The sequence below is a fragment of the Thunnus albacares genome, chromosome 2 (genome assembly GCF_914725855.1).
Source record: "Thunnus albacares chromosome 2, fThuAlb1.1, whole genome shotgun sequence".
Lineage (NCBI taxonomy): Eukaryota > Metazoa > Chordata > Actinopteri > Scombriformes > Scombridae > Thunnus > Thunnus albacares.
In genome coordinates, this window is record NC_058107.1 from 35724243 (window position 1) to 35744826 (window position 20584).

The 20584-nt window shown below is 39.5% G+C and overlaps 1 protein-coding gene across 4 annotated transcripts in view; it reads left to right on the plus strand.

Annotated features, from left to right (window-relative positions):
- Window positions 1-20584, plus strand: part of LOC122967885 (ral guanine nucleotide dissociation stimulator-like) — a 73393-nt gene that overhangs the window by 44458 nt on the left and 8351 nt on the right. For 3 of the 4 annotated variants that reach the window (XM_044332703.1, XM_044332694.1, XM_044332680.1), the window contains exons 2-15: window positions 8143-8447; window positions 9769-9843; window positions 11254-11447; window positions 11830-11954; window positions 13677-13892; window positions 13988-14091; window positions 14222-14306; window positions 17782-17859; window positions 18249-18335; window positions 18454-18486; window positions 18888-19009; window positions 19203-19298; window positions 19483-19741; window positions 19903-19977. In XM_044332703.1, the coding sequence (XP_044188638.1) occupies window positions 8143-8447; window positions 9769-9843; window positions 11254-11447; window positions 11830-11954; window positions 13677-13892; window positions 13988-14091; window positions 14222-14306; window positions 17782-17859; window positions 18249-18335; window positions 18454-18486; window positions 18888-19009; window positions 19203-19298; window positions 19483-19741; window positions 19903-19977 (1854 nt within the window). The remainder of the gene's footprint in view (window positions 1-8142; window positions 8448-9768; window positions 9844-11253; window positions 11448-11829; window positions 11955-13676; window positions 13893-13987; window positions 14092-14221; window positions 14307-17781; window positions 17860-18248; window positions 18336-18453; window positions 18487-18887; window positions 19010-19202; window positions 19299-19482; window positions 19742-19902; window positions 19978-20584) is intronic. The other variant, XM_044332685.1, reaches the window with a different exon arrangement.

Sequence of the window (20584 nt, forward strand, 5' to 3'; positions counted from 1 at the left end):
GTTGTCACTCAGGAGATAGAGCGGGTCGTCCACCAATCACAAGCTCTGTGGTTCAATTCCCGGCTCCTCCAAGTGTCCTTTAGCAAGATACTGAATCCCAAATTGCTCCTGAAGGCCGTCGGTGTGTGAATGTAGCTGTGTCTCAAATCACATACTTCTGTTAGCACACTTTCATGTAGTACACTGTGTACACTATGTACTTACTGCCGTAGTGCGCAAATTTCTACAGGGTAGTGTTGTCTCAAATCAAACACGGCTGTTGTGCACTTACCGGAAATTATGATCGCAAATTAGCATTAGCTAGCGTTAGCATTCGTGTTATCGCGCTACCAAATCATTACAGACTGCTAAATTAACCCAAAAAACATACTGAAGGCTTATATCAGACAACAGTTTAGTGGTGCTTAGTGCTAAAAAACACATGTATAACTTACATTTGTATAATGCGGTGATGTTCACCGTAGTTACAACGTCCTCGACCGCCATTTCCAGTTTGAAAAGTGGTCTCTCCCCTTCTGTTACGTAGCCAAGATGGCGACCACTGAGAGCGAGAAGTGTCCATAGTTCCACACTCAACTTTTTGACCGTTTTGAGTGCACCATCCGGGTTCTCACAGTGCATTTTTCCATACATCTCAGTGTGAACGCACTTATGCTCTCAAAATGTTAAGTGTAAGTACAGAAGTGAAGCGATTTGAGACACAGCATGTGTGTGTGTGTTAACGGGTGAATGTGACTCGTAGTGTAAAAGCACTTTGAGTGGTCAGAATACCAGAAAGGCGCTTTATAAACGCCGTCCATTTACCATTTTATCCATGCATGGTTTATGACCAAAGACCTGCAAAATGAATGACATTCCCATCAGTCTCAGCTGCACTTTGTGTTTAATGCTAAGTCGCAACTGTTAGCATACCAGCATGCTAAACTAAGATATTTAACATGGTGAATAGTACAGTATACTTGCTTAAAACCAGCATGTTAGCATTTAGCTCAAAGTCTCAGGGCCTCACACAGATGCTAATGTGTGTTTTATCACTTAATTCTATATTCCTACAAACCAGAGCTTTCTGTCAGTGAGTTTCTCCTTGTAGAAGTAAAAGTTTCAGTAAATCAGTGTGAAAAGGAGGCGTTTGACATTCTGGCTTTAATGGTTTGTAATTGATATCTCCCACGGCGAGGTGCAGCGGGACACAAAGTGACGTTTTGCTGCTCGCCGAGGCCTCCCTGCCTCGATATTTAGACCACCGGAGAGTTTTCTGAACTTCTGAACACTGAGTTACACCCTCCTCTCTCCTCCTCTGTCTTTTGCCCTATATCCAAATGATCTCACCGGCTTTCAGCGCTCATTGTTAACGAGGGGAAGTCACTGGCTTGTGCTACGGGGGTTGTAATGGACGCATGCTATTGTTGGCTTTTGTTGTAGCTGTTGACTGTTTTGGGAGCAGGTTTTCTCTTTCCACTGGGAGTTTCCCCTGCTGATCCACATTTAGAAGTCGCCTTTGAGGGGCTTTCTAAGGTTCATTTAGGAAGCTTCGTTGTTGAAGCAGGTGTGCTTTCTGCTGACAAGCGTCCAAACACACTCCCTGAACGCTGTAGCCTTGAGGGGATTTGGCTGGAAATCAAGGTTTACCTTTGTCTATGTGTGTGTGTGTGTGTGTGTGTGTGTGTGTGTTTGTTTGCCATGTGTCTGTGTTTAGAAAGACTTATCAGATATAGAGATGGGAGGCTTGTTATGTGAGATAACAAGATGTGTTTCTGAACCGATGAAGGTCAGTCACTGTTGTCAACACTGTGACAGTGAGGCTGGAGGTTTGTGAGGTGTTGACATCTCTGTCTCGCTCCTTTAATTCCCCTGAAGGATAAAACCAGTTTATTACAACTCTAGCGTCTTATTTTTGTAGATTTTGCCATCAGTCCTATCTGTAATAATAACGTTCCGGTCATCAAGTTCAACTCTTGACATGTGGAGACACTGTGACGTCACTTAAACTGTCTGTTTTAAACATTCATCACAGTTTATAGACTCGCTCTCTGCTTCACCTTTGACCTCCTGACTGTACTCAGTTTTCTTTTGCAATTAGAGATGATGAAAGAGATTTTAGATTTGTTCACTTGCAGTTTAACGTCCAGCGGTTTGGATCGTCTGGACAACAACATGTATGATTGTCTGACTGCTCAAGTTTCTTGAACCTTTAAGTGATGTCATCATATTTCAGATATTAACTACTGATTGAAACTAAGGCTGCAACTAACGATTATTTACATTATCCATTAACCTGATCGTTTCACTTTTTTTTACATTTTACAGACATCACAACAATGTCTGTTGTGTTCGGCCAACAGTCTAAAACCTACAGATGTTCAGTTTACAATGATGACAAAGAAAAGCAGTGTATTTCTCATTTTAGGACCTGAAACTTGAGAAGTTTTGACATTTTTTTGCTACTTTTGCTTAAAAAAATGATGAATCAATTATCAAAACAGTTGATTATTTTTCTAATCTATTAATTGTTACAGTTCTAATTGAATTCATGACCAAAACAATGAAAATAAGACACAAGTTGTAATAAATATGAATATCTTTTAACACCTAAACTCTGAAAAAAAACAAAAATAGCAATGATACGTATGGAACAGTCAGAATAATCAAAGACACTTTTACATCGTTAGTGTTACATTTTACTTGAGTGAGTACAAATTATAATTATCAAGCCAATTACACCTTAAAGTGCTTTAGTGTTAGATGTAAAACCACACAGACCAGCTGTTCATTAATGTGAACAAATATTGAATATTGTTAATCCGACAGTAAAACAAACTCGTCTCTGTTGAACCTCATGCGACTTGTTTTTTCCCTTTTTTCTCCCCCTGTCTCTCTCTCTCTCTCTGGGAAGTTATTTCCTTTTCTCTGCCTCATCACTCTTCGCTGACACTTTTATGCGCCTCACATTCCTCCAGCCCACATATACATTCATGGTCATTCATGGTCGGGATTGTGTAGGTGAACGAGGATCTGATAAGTGTTGGACGGAGTGAGGAGGAGGAGGTTCGGATTCTGGATGCCAGACATTTCTGTGGATCCTGCCGCAGTTTTCCAATTTTCTTAATTCTTCTTAATAGGAGCCAAGAAACACTTAAAAGCTGAATATTAATTTCATGAGATAAATTAAAAGGACATAATACCACTATAAGACTTAACTCAGATTAAAATAGAATAGAAACAGACATTTAGAATTAGTTTTATTCAATGGAGGCGTCATAAAACAGATGTTTAGACAATTACGATGCACTTTTCTGATGTTTAAACCACCGCCCATCTGACATGTCTGGATAAAACATTTATATTTTTACTCTAAATACTTTCTGACCCAGTTTCCACTCTGTTGTTATATGTTGTAATTAGATTTAGACCAAATTTCTGTCTTGAGAGCAGCCAGGCCAGTATGACGCAGTTTGTTTAGTTACATAGACTCTTTATATCAGGAGTTAAACAAATTTTCCATAAATAAAAAGTCATCTAGTGTCTTTTGTTTTTTTTAAATGTTTTTTAGTGTCTGGATGTTCTAGGTCAACCGGTTCTTCATGCAGGAAACGTAAAAAAGACGATAAAGTCATAAATAAAGACGTCTGAACTCAAATCAAGAGCCACTTAAAAGCTTTTTCTCAGCTTTCTACCACTGGTTTCAACCCTTTAAATGAGTAAAAGTACCAATTATTAAATACAATAATACTTCATTACGAGTAAAAGTATCATCTGCAAAATACACTTAAAGAATCAAATGTAAAAGTGCTCATCATCCCAAACTAACATATTAAGATTTATATTAATGAGTTGTTGTTATTATTTAAAGCTGCAACTAATGATTATTGTCATCATTGATTAGTCTGCTCATTATTTCCTCAATTAATCGATCGTTTGCTCCTTAAAATGTGAGAAAATAGTGAAAAATTTCCATCACAGTGTCCAAAAGCCCAGAGTGATGTCATCAAATGTCTCGTTGTATCCGACTAACGATCCAAAAAACCCCAAAATATTCAGTTTATAATGATGTAAAACAAAGAAAAACTCACAATGGAGAAGCTGGAAAAATGTCGTAACCGATCAATGAAATCATCAAAATATTTGCTGATAAATTTTCTGTTGATTGGCTAATCATTTAGTTGTTACAGCTTTATTATTATTATTATTATTATTATTATTATTATTATTATTATTATTATTATTGATGCAGTAATGTGTGAGCAGTATTTTAATTTAGTAGCAGGTTGGGATGGAGCTGTTTTAAACTATTTTAATGGTATCTGCAAAGTATCTTTATCTATAACTTTATTAGTTTTGCTTCTTTCAACACCATAAAATATAAAAGGCTTTGAGAGAAGAAACTATGTGTAAAAACATGTAAAATTATATAAATAAGAGTAAAATGAAGATAAAAAACAAGATAAAACAGGTTAAACAGGAAGATAAAAATGAAAAACTTAAGTGCAAATACCTAAAAATTGTACTTAAGCTCAGTTGAGTAAATGTACTTAATTCTAAAAGCTTTTAATGTCACAGTCTTCACCGGCGAATATAAAACTGACTCAGGTGTCGACAACTGAGATTGTTTTTTATCAATAAACTTGCTGAAACATCTCCTGTACTCCCAAAAATTTCACCATCTCCGATAGTCACTTCCTGTCTGTGGCGCCGATCCGGTTGACTAAGCGTCTGAGTCAGGCTGAAGGAACGAGTGATACAAACCTAAAATTAAAAAAAGATTAAAGAAAGATGCTTCCTGCTGATGTTTGGGAGGGATTTCCATCATAATATTTCCACAGACGTTCTTATCGACTTTACTTGGAATGAGATCCAGTTTTTTTTCAAGACGCTGTGACTGATTGAATTGTAAAAGCTTCTTTTCCGCATTTTTCAAGCTATTTGAGCAAAGTGGTCACAGAGGTTTTCATCTTATTCACTTGAGGAATTTATGCAAAAACAAGTGTCGCTCCAAAACAAGACTGTGAGAAGAGAAGAAGAGTCTCTCATCACGAGATTCAGCTTTTAAGACTGAAGAGAACAACAAACACACTTTACTTTTATGTCTTTACATGTTTCCGCTTGTTCCAACTTTCTGATTTTGGAGATTTCAATGTTTTAACTTTCATTCTTTCATGCAAAAGTGAACAAATCTTAGTTGGTGTTAGTTTCAGCCCTCTGGACGCTGAAAACTATCGATCAGTTCAGTGTTTCTCAGCAGTGTTCAAGCAGTAGGAAGAGTCCGGTTATCATGGCAACGCTCGTCCTCGCCGGAACACGGATGAATGGGAGCGTTTATGTCGGGAATCGACTCGGCGGATGGAGCGAGGCGCTGCCCTTGAGCGCTGCCTCTTTTTTTTTTTTTTTTTGTCAGGGTTTGAAGTGATAGGAGCAGCAGCAGCAGTGGCGGTTTTGGCCTCTGTGGTTTAGCTGATAAGCACCTCTCCTGCTGTCAAGGCCTCTCAGCTGCAGCTGTGGCTCGGCCATTATACCAGTACAGGATTTACAACAGTCCAGGGGTTTGTCTCCTCTTCTTCTTCTTCTTCTTCTGCACATTTATCTGTCACATACACCCTCCCTCCCGGGGTCACTGAGGTTCAGGTTCTGTTTAATCTTACAGTCTTACTTTTATAGTTTTTTATCTAATCAGCAAACACATGACTAGTTTATTGAGTTTTTGTAACCTGGTTACAGTCAGTTAGTTTACCTTTAGTCAGCATGTTGGACTTCCTTCTGTCTTCTTCTGTGGTGTGTAAGAAGACGTATTGTTTGAGCATCAATCCACCAGACTTCATTTTGTTTTTCTCTCTTTTTTTTTTTTTTTTTGGCATCCATTTCCTGCTCATACTCCCATGTGTCAAGGGTTTTTTTTTTGTTGATGTTGAGATTAGAAGTTAGTCACACTAACAAAAGGTTTAAATTCTTCAGAGCTGCAACGATTAGTCGGTTAATGGGCGGCTATTTTGATAATCGGATATTCATTTCAGTCAAATTTTAAGCCAAAAATGCCCAAAGTTAGCTGGTTTCAGCTTCTAAAATGTGATGATTTAATGTGTTTCTTTGTCAAACATGATGATGATTTTATAGATAAAACAATTAATCAGTTAATCAAAACAAATAACCTGCAGATTCATAATGAAAGTAACGGTTATTTGCAGCCCTAAAAACTCTCACATTTAACGTCTTTAATGTCCAAAAACAGCGAGCAGTTGTAATGTTCAAAGATACTGTGTCACTCATTGCTCCGCTTTTCCAAATTCACAGCCATCCTTATTTGAGCCTGTTTCCACGGCGACAGAGACACAACAGAGGGAACTCAGCCTTGACTTAGATGTAACCGAAACAGATCCTGACCAAAAAAGCAGGCAGTGAAGCAGTGGAGGGATGGTGGTGGGGGGGTGGAGGGGGGGTGGAGGGGGGGGGGGGGAAGCAAACACACTGAGCCTTGGAAATGGACTGTGATGACTAATGCTCCCTGGATACACAACAGGGGCCGTGACAGATGACTGTGGCATGCCAGATTACATGCCATTCCTCCATCCAGGCCTCCACTTAGCGCTTCACGCCGCCGTAGCCCTCGCTATTGAGGTTCAAAAAATGTTCAACAGACCACTCGAGGTTTATTTTTCAGCAGCGGGATTGGAAGCACATGTGATAAACCGTGTTATCGTGGACGTGAACCATCTCTCTGTTTTTGGAAATATTGGAAGTTTATTGGAGGTTTTTCTTCAACAACAAAGGGAATTGATTTATTTTATTGATATAGTGTATAAAGCTGCAGTCATAGAAAACTAAATAAACAGGAAACTATTCACATTTGAGAAGCTTGGGATGTTTTTTTTTCTCAAAACAGTTTAGAAATGTATCGTTTCAATAATTTAAGTCAAGTCAGTTTTATTTATGAGGCTCAAAACTACACATTTCTCTCAAAGGAAATTAAAAAAAATTAACAGTTTCAAGTTCGTCAGCATCTTTTTATGACTTCATATTAATACTGACACCAAGAAACATTGTGTGATACAGACCGAGGATGTTAAAATCAATATAAGAGTATTGATACAAATGATATATCAATGTGACACATTGTATGGAAGTTCAATAGTGACCACTTGTTGTGTTCGACTAACAGACAAAACACACAGTTGATATGAAAGAAAGAAGAACTACAGACTGTCAAAGGCAAACAATAAAACTATGTGTTAATAAATACATGAGGAAATAACTATAAATACCTAAACAACAATCTAGGTACTTTCCACTGGTGATTGAGTAATTAATTAATTGACTAATCGTCACCTTTAAATGCTCCTTTACTCTGTTTATACACATCAGTAGTGCTCGTACAGATGTTACAGTTGTTGAAGCTGCACTTTTTTTTATTAAAGGCGGCTTCTGTCTTTGATCAGGAAAGATCCGGTTTTGCTCTTAAAGCTGTAAGAAGTTACTCTGACAGTTTATCCTGCGAACCACTTTTAGTTTTGTAACACGTCGATTAGTATCTGTTGTGTAACGGCGAGTATCTGCATCGTGACTACAGTGTGACTCTTGCTGACGGCTGAGATAATGAATGAAAACATCACCGTCATCATCACTGGCGGTCTTTTTTTTTTGTTGCGGTCTGTTGCATCTTTGTTTTTGATGTTTAGCAGAAAACAACAACAAAATGTTGACATGCAAACGGCCTACAGAGCCCTCATTCATGCAACAAGCGGCTTGTGTTAATTCCCTGTTGGCTATATACAAGCTGCAGCTTGTATTGTAGTGCCAGTTATCCAGTAAGCTCTGTTTAGTAACAAGCTATTGTTTGTTTGTGAACGGCCACGCACATGATTCACAAAGTATGACTCAGAGAGTTGAAGAGAAGAGCGCCAGGTCACACAGATGGTCATAATTAAAGGGTTTCAACGTAAAATTAGATGTTGGACATTTTTAAGTCCCGCACGGTAACGATGGCATCTTTTCTCCGTCTGTAACTCCCTCTAATCTGCTCAAAGCAGATATTAAAAGAGCGTGTTCCTACATGAGGAATCCACTACTGTGGGGAGAAAAAAAAGAGCTTGTTGCAGAAATGTAAGAGTAAGACAGCAACCGGAGTTAAAATTTCCCGCCTCCTTTGTCTCGTAGAGCTCGACGCAGGAGATCGGCGAGGAGGCCGAGGAGGACGCCATCTTCACCATCACGCTGAGGAAGGTGCAGCTCCATCAGTCGGCCAGTAAGGGGCAGCGATGGCTGGGCGTGGAGACGGACTCGGCCCTGAGCCTCTACGAGACCTGCAAGGTGCGGACCATCAAGGCCGGCACGCTGGAGAGGCTGGTGGAGTACATGGTGTCGGCGTTCAGGGGAAAAGACTCCACCTACGTCACCATCTTCCTCTGCACCTACCGCTCCTTCGCCACCACCAAGCAGGTGCTGGATCTCCTGCTCAACAGGTACGCTGATCTGAGACCTGTGGGTCGTAAGATGATGAGAGGGAGAGAATGATGTGTATTTTTTCAGGGTTTTGTTTAATTTTTTAGCCACGTTAGCAGAATGACTTTAGGAGTGACAGTGTTGGTCTCTCATTCTGGCTTCCTGTCAGTCGGTACTGGATATTTTTATCTCTCGGGGGCAAAAAAAATCTTTAAAATCAGTCTTTAGGTTGACCTGCTCACAGCTCCAGACTGCAGTCATTCATAACGAGCTAGACAGGAGCTTTACACCCTGAATACTGTGGCTGTTGGGTCTTTAAATGATTGTCATTGTTTTTTTATTCTTGTCAGAAGCAACAAAGTTTTAAACCAACTGTTTTTTTAGCTGCTTTGGCTTTCAAATAATTCATTGCATAGATGAGATCAAGGTAACATTGCCACGTAGCTGCACACAGTTTAGTAGCAAGTATAGAAAGTTAACAGAAAAACTTAACATCATCCTGAACGATGACTTCATGGTTCCTCAGGCATCGTTTCTTCAATCGTTTACTCCTTATTCCTCAACACGTAACACCTAACAGGATTTTTGAATAGCCGGAAATGTAGTTTCTATTTTGGTCTTAATTGGCAGAAATGCGTCAAACAAACTTTTGTTGATTGCTTGTAATGACGTTTGTAACGACTGAGTCAACTGTTAACAGTGAACATCCTGGTGACTCTCACATCTCTGTTATAATTATAATTTTATTGCACATTTTTGGTCATATTTTATGAATGAATTTTTTTACAATATAATCGCAATTTAAAGCTGTCTGTTGAAGACATCATATATAATGATGTAAGAACAGATTAATTTCATACCTGAACAGGTGACATGCATTTTTAAACCATGTTTAAAATGTTTTTTCAACCATTAAACTTCCTTTTTTGTTTTCTGTTTCTTTTTTTTCCTTTATAGTTATTGTATTATATTATTAGATTATATTTTTTTATTTCCATATATACACTTAAGTTTCATAATTCCATTATTTCTATATTTTGTTTATACCTGTTTTGTACTGTGGAAAATGTCAAACTAATTTTTTTTTCGTGACATTTCCCAAATGTTAACTGCAGCATTTACAAAAGTTTTTCTGCATGCAACAAAGAATAAACATGAGGTTTGTCCTTCCCACAAGAAATATCTGTTATTTAGAGAAAGTTGAACCTTTTAAAAAGCACACTAGGTGTGTTTTTACACGCTGTGCACATGGAGCTTCTCTTTATTTCAGGTTCAGTGCATGAAATGTTCAGAATTTTTTTTCTGTATATCAAAATTTGAATGTTGTATTTTCTGTCGTAGGTATGCCAAGCTCCAAAACGTGCCTGCAGCTACAGCACACAGAGTCTCCCAGGACGACTGCACAGAGCTGAGAAAGTAAGCCTGCGGTGTCGAGCTGCCAACATTAATCACTGAGCTTCATCCCACTCCTCCTCCAGGTTTAAAGGATATCAGCAGAGTTTTTCAGCCGGTTATTTTTCTTTGCTGGACACCTGTCAGATGGGAGGAGGGTCATGAACTGATAAAACTGTAATATATCACAGACAAAGAAAACACTGGAGCTGTTATTGCCCTTTTTAGCTTCAGTTTCACTAAAACAGCCCTTAAGCATTGCTAGCGTTCACCTTCAGATTAGTGTGCTTCTTTAAAATGTTTCTGTTCTTTTCAGCAGCTTGTTAAAACACAGAGAGCAGCTGCCATACTAGCAATGTTAGCATTTTGAGCAGCTGCCATGCTAGCAATGTTAGCATTCACCTCATTTAAATTAAGGGTTATAAGTAGCTGTTGTGTTATTAACATTGTTGGAAATCCCCCTTGAAACCAAGACACAACTAGTTTCAATCTCAACATCACAGTTTTAGCATTTTCAGTTAAGTTTTTAAAATACCTTCTTCCTTAATGCAAATAAGCACAGTGAGCTTTAGCTTAATGCTAAAATAAGATATTTCTGGATTCAGGAGAAATGGCTGTAAAACATTGTTACAATGAATGCAAAAGCAACAATTTGATATTTTGTTGTACCTTCATTTAAAATCACTTGTTTCATTTTGTTTTTCTCTTTTAATATTCATCTTTAGCACAACGACACCGAGAGCTAAAACTAGATGCTAACAGTAGCTCGGAAGTAGCTTGTTAGCATTGCTGAAGTTTTGTTCTAACTGGACACAGAGCTTCATATTCTTCATTATTCGCTGTTTAATTCACTCCAAACAGCCAACGTACAGACTGTGCAGACATTCCCTGTATGTTACCGTGTGTGTGGAGTCTATCTGTACTGGTCTCAAAACATACCAGTAACTCCAGTTTGTTTTCCTCCACAAGTGTTTTCATTCACTTAAAATGTGATCGTCAGCTTATGCAGACACATCATTTCTCATCCACTTGCGTTGGCTTTCTACGCATTCACACCACCTCTAAAATTCATTTTGTGCACAGTTTGAACACAACTTACCAAACAGACGGTAGCAGCGTCGTATGTTATTTATCTGTAAGGCTCCACTTCTGCTCGCTGGTCACATATAAATACAGAACTTACAATGTCAGGTCAGGTCAGGTCTTTTGAAAAAAGGATCCTGATCCCAATGAGACTACCAGTTTAAATAAATAATTGAAAAAATGAATAAAAATGATGCATTTTAAATTGTTTTTAACAAGTAAAGCAGCTCTAAATCAGAACATTCCTTTAGTATTTACATTCTCTGCAACACCAACATGTTCATATTAAGTTTTATATTATTATTTCTTTAATTTCTGTCTTTTAAACGTCGTTTCTCTGTCGTGTCGCAGCACTGTTTCGTCCATCCTGGGCGCGTGGTTGGACCAGTACTCCGAAGACTTCTGGACTCCACCGAACTACGACTGTCTGCACCAGCTCATGTCCTACCTTCGCCTGCACTTCCCCGGCTCGGACCTGGAGCGCCGCGCCCGTAACCTGCTGGCCCACTTCCACCGCCGACAGCAGTGTGAGCCTGATCCTGATGGTATGAAGGACAGGACAGGAGAGGGACAACAGGGCAGGGACTGCCAGATGTGTTTTTCATGTTGAGAGTTTGATTAAAATCTTTTTATTTTGGCGAGTTTGAACAGTTTGTCCTCACACGTGGACGACTGCACTTCAGCTGTAGACACAACGTCAGCTCACATGTTGTAAAGAACAGTTTGGTCGTGCGAGTGATAAGAAGTAGTTGACAGTCACCATCAACACACAATCTGGCGGGGGGGGGGAGGAAGTGAAAAGGTCGGAAACAAGATGAGATATTGAAACGGAAGAAGTGCAGGAACCGTGTTATAGGTTGAGCTCAGGTTGATGCTGTGTTGTAAATAAGATGTTTTTGTGTGTGTTTTTTTTTAAAATATCTCCAGGGGAACACATCGGCTGCCCTTTTGCTACGCAGGAAGAGAGCGGCTTTGAGGACGAGCTTCCTGCTTTTAGTTTCCTGTCGTTTGACCCCATCATGGTGGCGGAGCAGTTCACGCTCATGGACGCGGTGAGGATGTTTCCCTCGACTTCCCTCGACACCACATTGTGTCTCTTTTGAGCCAGACAGACAGTCAGTCTGGCGTTCAGGTTATATAATAATAGGAGGGACGGGTTGATGATAATAATATTGGAACAATAAACTGATGATATCAAGTTTTAAAGCAACAGTTTTCTTAACATTAAATCTCACAGACGTCTAAAAGTTTACAAGTATCCAATGAAAAGTTTGCAAATCACAAGAACCTTTTCTTTCTTTCTTTATTTTATCAAAGTTACTTCTTTTCATGATGCAGTTTCAGCTGGGACTAGAGTCAGAGTCAGATTCCCAAACAGCCTTTTAAACCACATTTTTAATGCACAAAGTGACCAAATGAATGATTTTTAAATCCACCATCAATGAAGGCTTTTAAAGAGGTGCTTCATTGTTTTAATATTACATATCTATAAAGTTAGAGGACTTTAAACGACCAGCAAACTGACTTTTATGTGTGAAACTGGCGTAGTTACCTTTTCTTAAAAACCACTTAGTCTCAACTCAACTCACTTAAAACTATATTTAAACACTGTATTCATTCTGTTTTTAATTAATTATCCACATTTCTCTTCACCACAGAACATCACACTCTCTCTAAACACATTTTATAGATCATTTATACAACTTTCTGGCATTTATCTGTTAATCATTAATGTCTCTAAATCTGTTAATTTCTGTTTTACTTGCATACACATCATCACCAGTATGACCCGTTCCAGTTTGTTTAGACTTATATACTGTATATTTTTATCCAAACTCTTAGAGAATCTGCATGACTATGTACCTGGACACACTTTCACACATCCCATCATTTCTCAGCCAAATTTGCACATCTTTTTGTAATCTAGAGCTTCAACGATAAGACTATTTACTATTTTGATAATCAATGAATTGTTTTGAGTCATTTTTTTAAGAAAAAATGCAAAAATTCTCTGTCTCCAGCTTCTTAAATGTGAATATTTCTGGTTTCTTCAGTCCTCTATGATAGTAAACTGACAGTAAACTCTTGCCGTTAGTAGATGAAAAGTTATTGGCTCTAATCCCGAAGCAGAAATAACCACCTGCTGATGTCACCTTCCAGAGAGCCACAGCAGACATCACACGTCTTTATTTAATTATTTCATCACAGCAGCTGCTTTCACAGGCTGAGTAATTCTCCTAATGACCAGTAAACTGACCTTTTATATGTGTGTGTGTGTGTGACATCGGTGGAGTCTCTCTCTTTAAAAACTTGTTCCAGATTGAAACAACATGATCACACGGTCTAAATCACTCAAAACACGCCTTGAAATACATTATTCACATCTCATCCACACTCGCTCCAAACACTACTGGACATTTATGATGCTGCTTTATAGAAAGCATTTATATGATTATCTGTTAATGTCAGTTTTACTGGCATACACCGGATATATTTGTGTATATTTGAACATCTTATTGTTGCCACTATTGTCCTATTTCAGTCCTATTTGACTTTTATACTGTATGTTTTTATCCATTACAGTGAAAATGTACTTGTATGTTAGCATGTCTCATATCATTACACCTCTAATGTGAATTCCCAGCTGATAAAAACACTATTTTCTCTCAGTTTAACTTTTATTCTCGGCGTGATTTCCTCTGTACGCTGCCGCATCGACACGTGAGTTTCTCTCAGGATTAATAAAGTATTTATCTGTCTCTATTTCCGTCCAGGATCTGTTTAAGAAGGTGGTGCCCTACCACTGCCTGGGGGGGATTTGGTCTCAGCGAGACAAGAAGGGGAAAGAGCACCTGGCTCCCACTATCAGAGCCACTGTGGCCCAGTTCAACTCTGTCACCAACTGTGTCATCACCACCTGCCTGAGCAACCCGACGCTGAAGCCCAACCAGAGAGCCCGGCTGCTGGAGAGATGGATAGACGTGGCCCGGGTGAGCAACCGCCGTTTGGTTTATTTGCACTTAGAAATGAATTGATGTCAGTTTGTCTCTTTCTCTGACTGGATCGTTGTTCCTGTTGTGTTCAGGAGTGTCGGATCCTGAAGAACTTCTCCTCGCTGCGAGCCATCCTCTCCGCCCTGCAGTGCAACGCCATCCACCGCCTGAAGAGGACCTGGGAGGAAGTGTCACGGTAGGTTTTTTTTAAAAACTCCGATGAAATCCACGTAGCGCTGACGATACGAAAGTCAGCCTGTAACTAACAGCGGCGGGTTTCCGTTTTCTTTCTTTCTTTCCTCACCGACCTCTGCGTCGGTCCGCAGGGAGAGTTTCCGCACCTTCCGCGAGCTGTCCGAGATCTTCTCAGACGACAACAACTACTCTCTCAGCCGAGAGCTGCTGGTGAAGGTGGGTCACACTGAAACGATCGACCCCCAAACAAGCAGACAACAAGTCCTCAAATACAAAAATAGAAATCACATGTTGAAGCTTGTTGAAAATGAGGTCAAACCAGTTTTACTCACAAATCAAATCAAATCAAATCAAATTTATTTATAAAGCACATTTAAAAACAACAACAGTTGATCAAAGTGCTGCACAATCATGATAACAAAGGCCATGAAACAACACAAAGACACTGAATCTTATATTATAATAATAACTAATATTATATAGATATTGTGATATCTTTATTGTACTATCGAGTTACTGTAGTTCTTAGAGTGAGCACTGCTTACACACAGATTGCAAACACCTCATTTCACTGAAAACTGTAAATTTCAGACAGTCAGTCAGTGTCCTACAGGTTAGTTAAATGTGTCAAAGGTGGAAATGATCTCATGTTGTCTCATCTTGCATGTTAGAAATCTGCTTTGTCAGTTGATTCATTCAAGAAGCTCGAGCAACAGTTGGACCTGCAGTTAGCAGCTGGAAATATTTAGTCACAACTCATCTCTACGTAACAACTGGTTTGTGTGATGCAACCAGCGATGTGTAAATCTGCACGTTATGAACGAGGCTAACGGGCTCCAGAGCTTTAACAGCCTTACAGTAGACATAACAATATATCAAAGTGTACCTTAAATTATCAGATAATAAGATAGAGGAGTGCCAGAAAAAAGATGTAGTTTCTCCCTGAAACATCTTCATGTCTGTTGAGGAGTGATATTTGACTCTAATCCGTCCTTATTTATCAAACAAACCAATTAATCAATCTACATGAGTTATATAACGGCTACGCGTGGCCGTGGAGCAGCAGGGGCAGCAGGATGTACCCGTCCCACCGCTGGACTTCCTCACATCTGACTCAGTACAGCTGCAGAGGAACATCCTGCATGGCAGAAACACCTTGTTACCACGGTGACGGTTTGGATCACAGCATCCATGTATCACCCGTGACGACCCGGGTGGGCTCCGTGCACAGCTGACAGGTCGCTGTCATCGTTAACGTGATTTACGGAGGTAAACGCAGAAAGGTGTCGACACCCGCTGAGTGTTTTGCAGCACGTAGTGACGCACTCGGGACGAGATCAGCAGGAGATGACAGTGACTGTACAGGAAATGAGACGACAGATTTACGTGCTACATATACTGCTGTTGTCATAATAAGCTAAATATTAACACTGAAAAAGGATCAATTTGATCTATTTTATGTAGTTTTTTTGTATTTTTGAATCTATTTCATCGGTGTTATTATTACATTTTACTCATTTTTATTTCCAGTGTGCATTAGTCTCAAATTGTTCTACTGTTTACATTTGCGTCGTCATCTGTAAAGCACTTTTAACTCCACTAACCTGTAGGAAGATGCTGTTCAGATGAAGTAAAAATAGTCTTGAACATGAAAACTCGATTCAAACCCACATTAACTTGTTTATAAGTCAGTCACACGTGCAAAATGTGGAACTTACAAACATGCATTTATTGGGGACTACTTTCAGCAGTGGATGAATCTACATTTAGTGCTCTTGTGTGTATTTCTGGCAGCCGGACGGTGTGTGTGTGTGTGTGTGTGTATGGAGGGGGGATTAAGTCAAAATAAATCGCAGTGTGTGTTCATGTTAATGAAGGAACATGCCAGCTTTTTTAATAGCTTTTGGACAAAAACGAAGCTCTACGGCACAGAGGAATAAGATATATCAGGCTTGTTAGTTGGATCAGATCATTGGTTTAAAGAATATCACCAGCTGTATAGTTTAAAGAAGCCTTATAAGGTATAAATCAGTCATAAAACAGTTCAGATGTGTACAGATCTGTAAGTAAACACATCTCTGATCTCGTCTCTACAACCTTTTTATAAACCTGAGACGTTTACTGATGTAACGCTTCCTCCGAGGGAATCCCTGCTGACGTCAAAGGGAGGAAACCTTCTTTGGCAGGTGTAGATAACAGCTCTGACCCGATTCGTGTGTAAAAGAGCACCTCGGGGCGTCTCCTCTCTCTCTCTCTCTCTCTCTCTCTCTCTCTCTCCGCTCTATCTGCTCAGGCCAGGCCGCCGTCACTCAGCTCAGTCAGCTCGGGTTACACGAGGGGCTGCGGGAGGCCTCTCAGCGTTACATCACCGAGGAATGTGACTGGGAACGCTCAGAGGTGGATTTTTCTCTCACATTTTCTCAGACTCGCAGCGAGAACTGTGTCGAAGGAAAAGAGGGTCACGCTCTGTAATTACAGTCATTCCCGAAAGACTTTTAGAGACTTTTTGTGTTGGTTTAGGGCCAAAAAAGTACTCAGGAAATGAAAAAATATGTAAACACAGCGACATGTTAAAAGAGCAGGTTCAGTGTGGGTCAGTTAACGATGCCAGAAGCTTTTGGGAGACTTGTAAGCTGAATTTAAAAAAAAAAAAAAGTTCCATGTTGCTTAATAACCCCAAAAAGACCTGAACACTGATCCTCTGACTCTGGAACATCGAGGCCAGCTGCACGCTCTGGCTGCACAAACAATAATAACATCAGATCCTTTCTGTTAGGAAAAACAGTGACTTCAGTTGTTTTTTTTTTAATGCAAAATCTGCCATTTAATTCATGCATTAAAGGGCGACTCCACCAGTTTTACAGGACGATGTTTACAGCTTGTTTATCTCAGCTTTGGCTCGGAGAAGTTTCTCACAGAAAACCTGTTTTTGAAACATGAGAGTGTTTATGAGGCAGGAAGAATAAAAAGCTGCTGAGTTGCATTATGGGAAATGTAGGATACAGTGTTTTTGGATTTTGATGCATATAAAGGGACTGAAATTCATGATGTTTTGACCTTGCTGCTTCAACTCTGACCAGTCTTTTCTAGTGTCTCTCAGTTTTTGTGCTGTACTACATTGCTGGGTCACCACATCAGGAAGTTATAAGCTGTTAAAGTCAACGCTGCCATCTGCCTGTTGATTTTACTATTTTTTGTGGTTTCAGAACGTTTTGTGACTTTTATTTCTAGGAGTCGGTCTGTTAATATTTACTGTCAAATTAGCAACAGAGTGAGTGCGATCTTTTGTTTATGAAAACGTTGGATATTAGGAAATTAGGCATTATTGATATATTTTTTTTTGTATTGTTTTGGTACCTGATAAAGGTCATGTAGGTAAATATACCCGCAATAAGAGAAGAAGAGACACCCACCGACACACCTGTTACACATTCAAACATGGTGACATATTTTTGCAGTTAAATGAGGTATTTAAAAAAAAGTCTAAACTGTTTTGCAGCTGCACCAGTTTTAAAAACTGACACTCATGGAAAAACATGCTGTTACATTTTTTTTATTGTTGTTATGTGTTTTAATGAAGGACTGCAGGTGAATTATGAGGAATTTTTACACCAGATTTGACAAATTGCAGTATATTTCTGTGTTTTTGTGTGTATTTAATGAGGATGGACTGTCTGTTTTTATTCTATAGGAGGGCACTTCCAAGTTCGCCACTTTGGAAATCAACCCCAAACGAGCTCAGAGGAGACACCAACAGCAGAGAGACCTGGTCAGTCCAACAAACAAACAAACAACACTTTCTGATGACTAACTTTCCTCACAGAGGGGTTATTTTCATCATCAGTGATCCAAACATTCACACACATTCAGCCCCCCGGCAGCTGCCTCGTAACACTGAGATCATTAAGCATCTCTCCTGCAGCATCAATATTAGACCAACAGCTCCATCTAGTGGCAGCGGAAGTCACTGCAGTCTGTCCGAATCTGAGGAGAAACAGACGAGATGCTGCAAATTCAGCCTGTTGTTTTTAAGATAAAACTCTTACAGTTACTGTTTGGGTAACTGGCTTTTGTCTGAGGCATTTTACATAAAAATGTCTCTATGAATGTCAGTTTTCCAGCCTCCATGTTAACCTCTGATTGTTCCTCTGTGATCAGGGAGTGATGCAGGGCACGATTCCCTACCTGGGCACCTTCCTGACGGACCTGGTGATGATGGACACTGCCATGAAGGACTACACTGAGGTCAGACTGCTGTGAAGCATGATTTTATACTGTGATAAGTTTTTTCTTTTCTCATCTACTTTGACAGATTATTATGTTTTTACTGTCACTCATGTTTATTTTTTGTGTCATATTTCAGGGTGGTCTGATCAACTTTGAGAAGAGAAGAAAGGTAAATTCATTTTCTTGTATATAACGATTAGTCAATTAACTGATTAGTTGCCAACTATTAAATTATTATTTAAGCTTCTCAAATGTGAATATTTTCTGGTTTCTTTAGTCGTTTATGACAGTAAACTGAATATATTTGAGTTGTGGACAAAACAAGACATTTGATAACGTCATCTTGAACTTTAGGAAACAGTTATCGATATTTTTCACCATTTTCTGACATTTTATGGACCAAACAACTAATCAATTAATCAAGAAATAAAACCACGAACATAAACATGTGTAGGTGAAAGATAGAGGAAGCACATCTGAGCTCAAGCAGACAAAAACAAATCAGACGAATCAAAATCTGACAACTAATATCTTTTCCTTCCTGTTTCCCGCTCTGCTCTCTACCTGCAGGAGTTCGAGGTGATCGCTCAGATCAAACTGCTCCAGTTGGCCTCCAACAACTACAGTTTCACTCAGGACAGCCACTTCAGAGAGTGGTTTGCAGGCGTGGAGAAGCTCAGCGAGGCCGAGAGGTCAGTCACTTTCACTTTTTCATTCAGTATCAACACCATCACTTCATCATCATCATCATCATCATCATAGAGCGATGACTCAGTTTGTCGGCATATCGGTGCAGGATGGAAACGACAGCATGGCTCTGAATAACAAGACTGTTAGATGAGTTTAAATTAACGTCGTCTTCGTCCTGACATTCTGTTCCTGCAGCTACAATCTGTCCTGTGAGATCGAGCCTCTGTCGGAGTCGGCCAGCAACACACTCAGAGCCAAGAAAAACGGAGGAATCATGAAACGCTGGAGCGAGTAAGTGACGCCGTCGACCAAAACCGAGATACAGAGACGGTATAATCACTAATAATCATAACATACAGCAAAATTAATGCAGACTGAGCTCAACAACACACACATTTCTAATGTTATATATACTTGTCTGTCTCTCTGTTGTGTTATTCTTTCTGATCTTCTGTTATTTTCTCATCTTCTCCAGCCGGCAGCTGACGGAGGCCGGCTCCAGCGGCGCTCCAGGCTCTCATTCCAAGTCCTTCGACCACTCCCACTACAGACCGTACCAAGGAGGCGGCGGGGACAGCGGCGACGCCCTCAGCGTCACCTCCGTCAGCTCCAGCGGTTCAGACCTGGAGGACGTGAACGCTAGCTTCCTGTCCGATTCCCCCGAGGGACACGAGAGGAAGGTGAGGAGGAAAGATGCAAGAAAGAAGTCACCACAAAAATCTACCAAGATTCTGGTATTTTATACGAAATACAAGAACATTTTACTGGTTTTTATGTGACTGTTTATTATTGGATTGATTTAAAATCGGGTAACAATTCATATTTTCCACTTTCTCTGGTTGCTTCGTTCACCTGTGTGACTTCCTGGTGTTTCTGGTTTTTTGTCCCTCTCAAGACGTCGACACCCTCAGTGAAACTTTCTGTCTCTGCTTTGGGGAGAGAAGCTCCGCCAGCAGATACGACCTCAACGGTAACAGAATGTTTTTTTTTTTTAAATTTAATTTATATTTTAATTAAAAGAAAATGAAACAAAACAAAGAATAACTTGAAAAACTGAAGAAAAGCAGTGTTGTTGCTGCTGCCCTCTCTGTAGTTAGAGTTAGAAGTAATTATGCTGAACAGTGATGTCACAGTGTCCTGAAGTACACCTGCACACCTGTTAAACCACTGGAGGTCAGCAAACACAAGGAGTTCTGAGTTTTTTAACTCTTTAAAATCTAATCAGGGACGCTTATAGATATCAGTTAAAAACAAACTTACCATGTTTAACCAAATATGATGAGAAGAGCTTAAGGTAGAATTATTTTATATGCTTCTGAATGCTCAATATGTCTGTTCAAATAAAACAACACTTGTTTTGATTAGTCTTTTAAGTAATTTATCAAGCAAATGTACAAAACATTTCCTGTTTCCAGCTTCCCTAATGTGAGGATTTGCTGTTTTTCTCTGCTATATATCATTATAAATTAAATATCTTTGGACTTGTGCTTGCAGCAAAAAAAACAGATCAATGAATAATTAAATAATCTACCCTAACAATAACCCTAAACCTAACAATAACCCTAATCCTAATTATA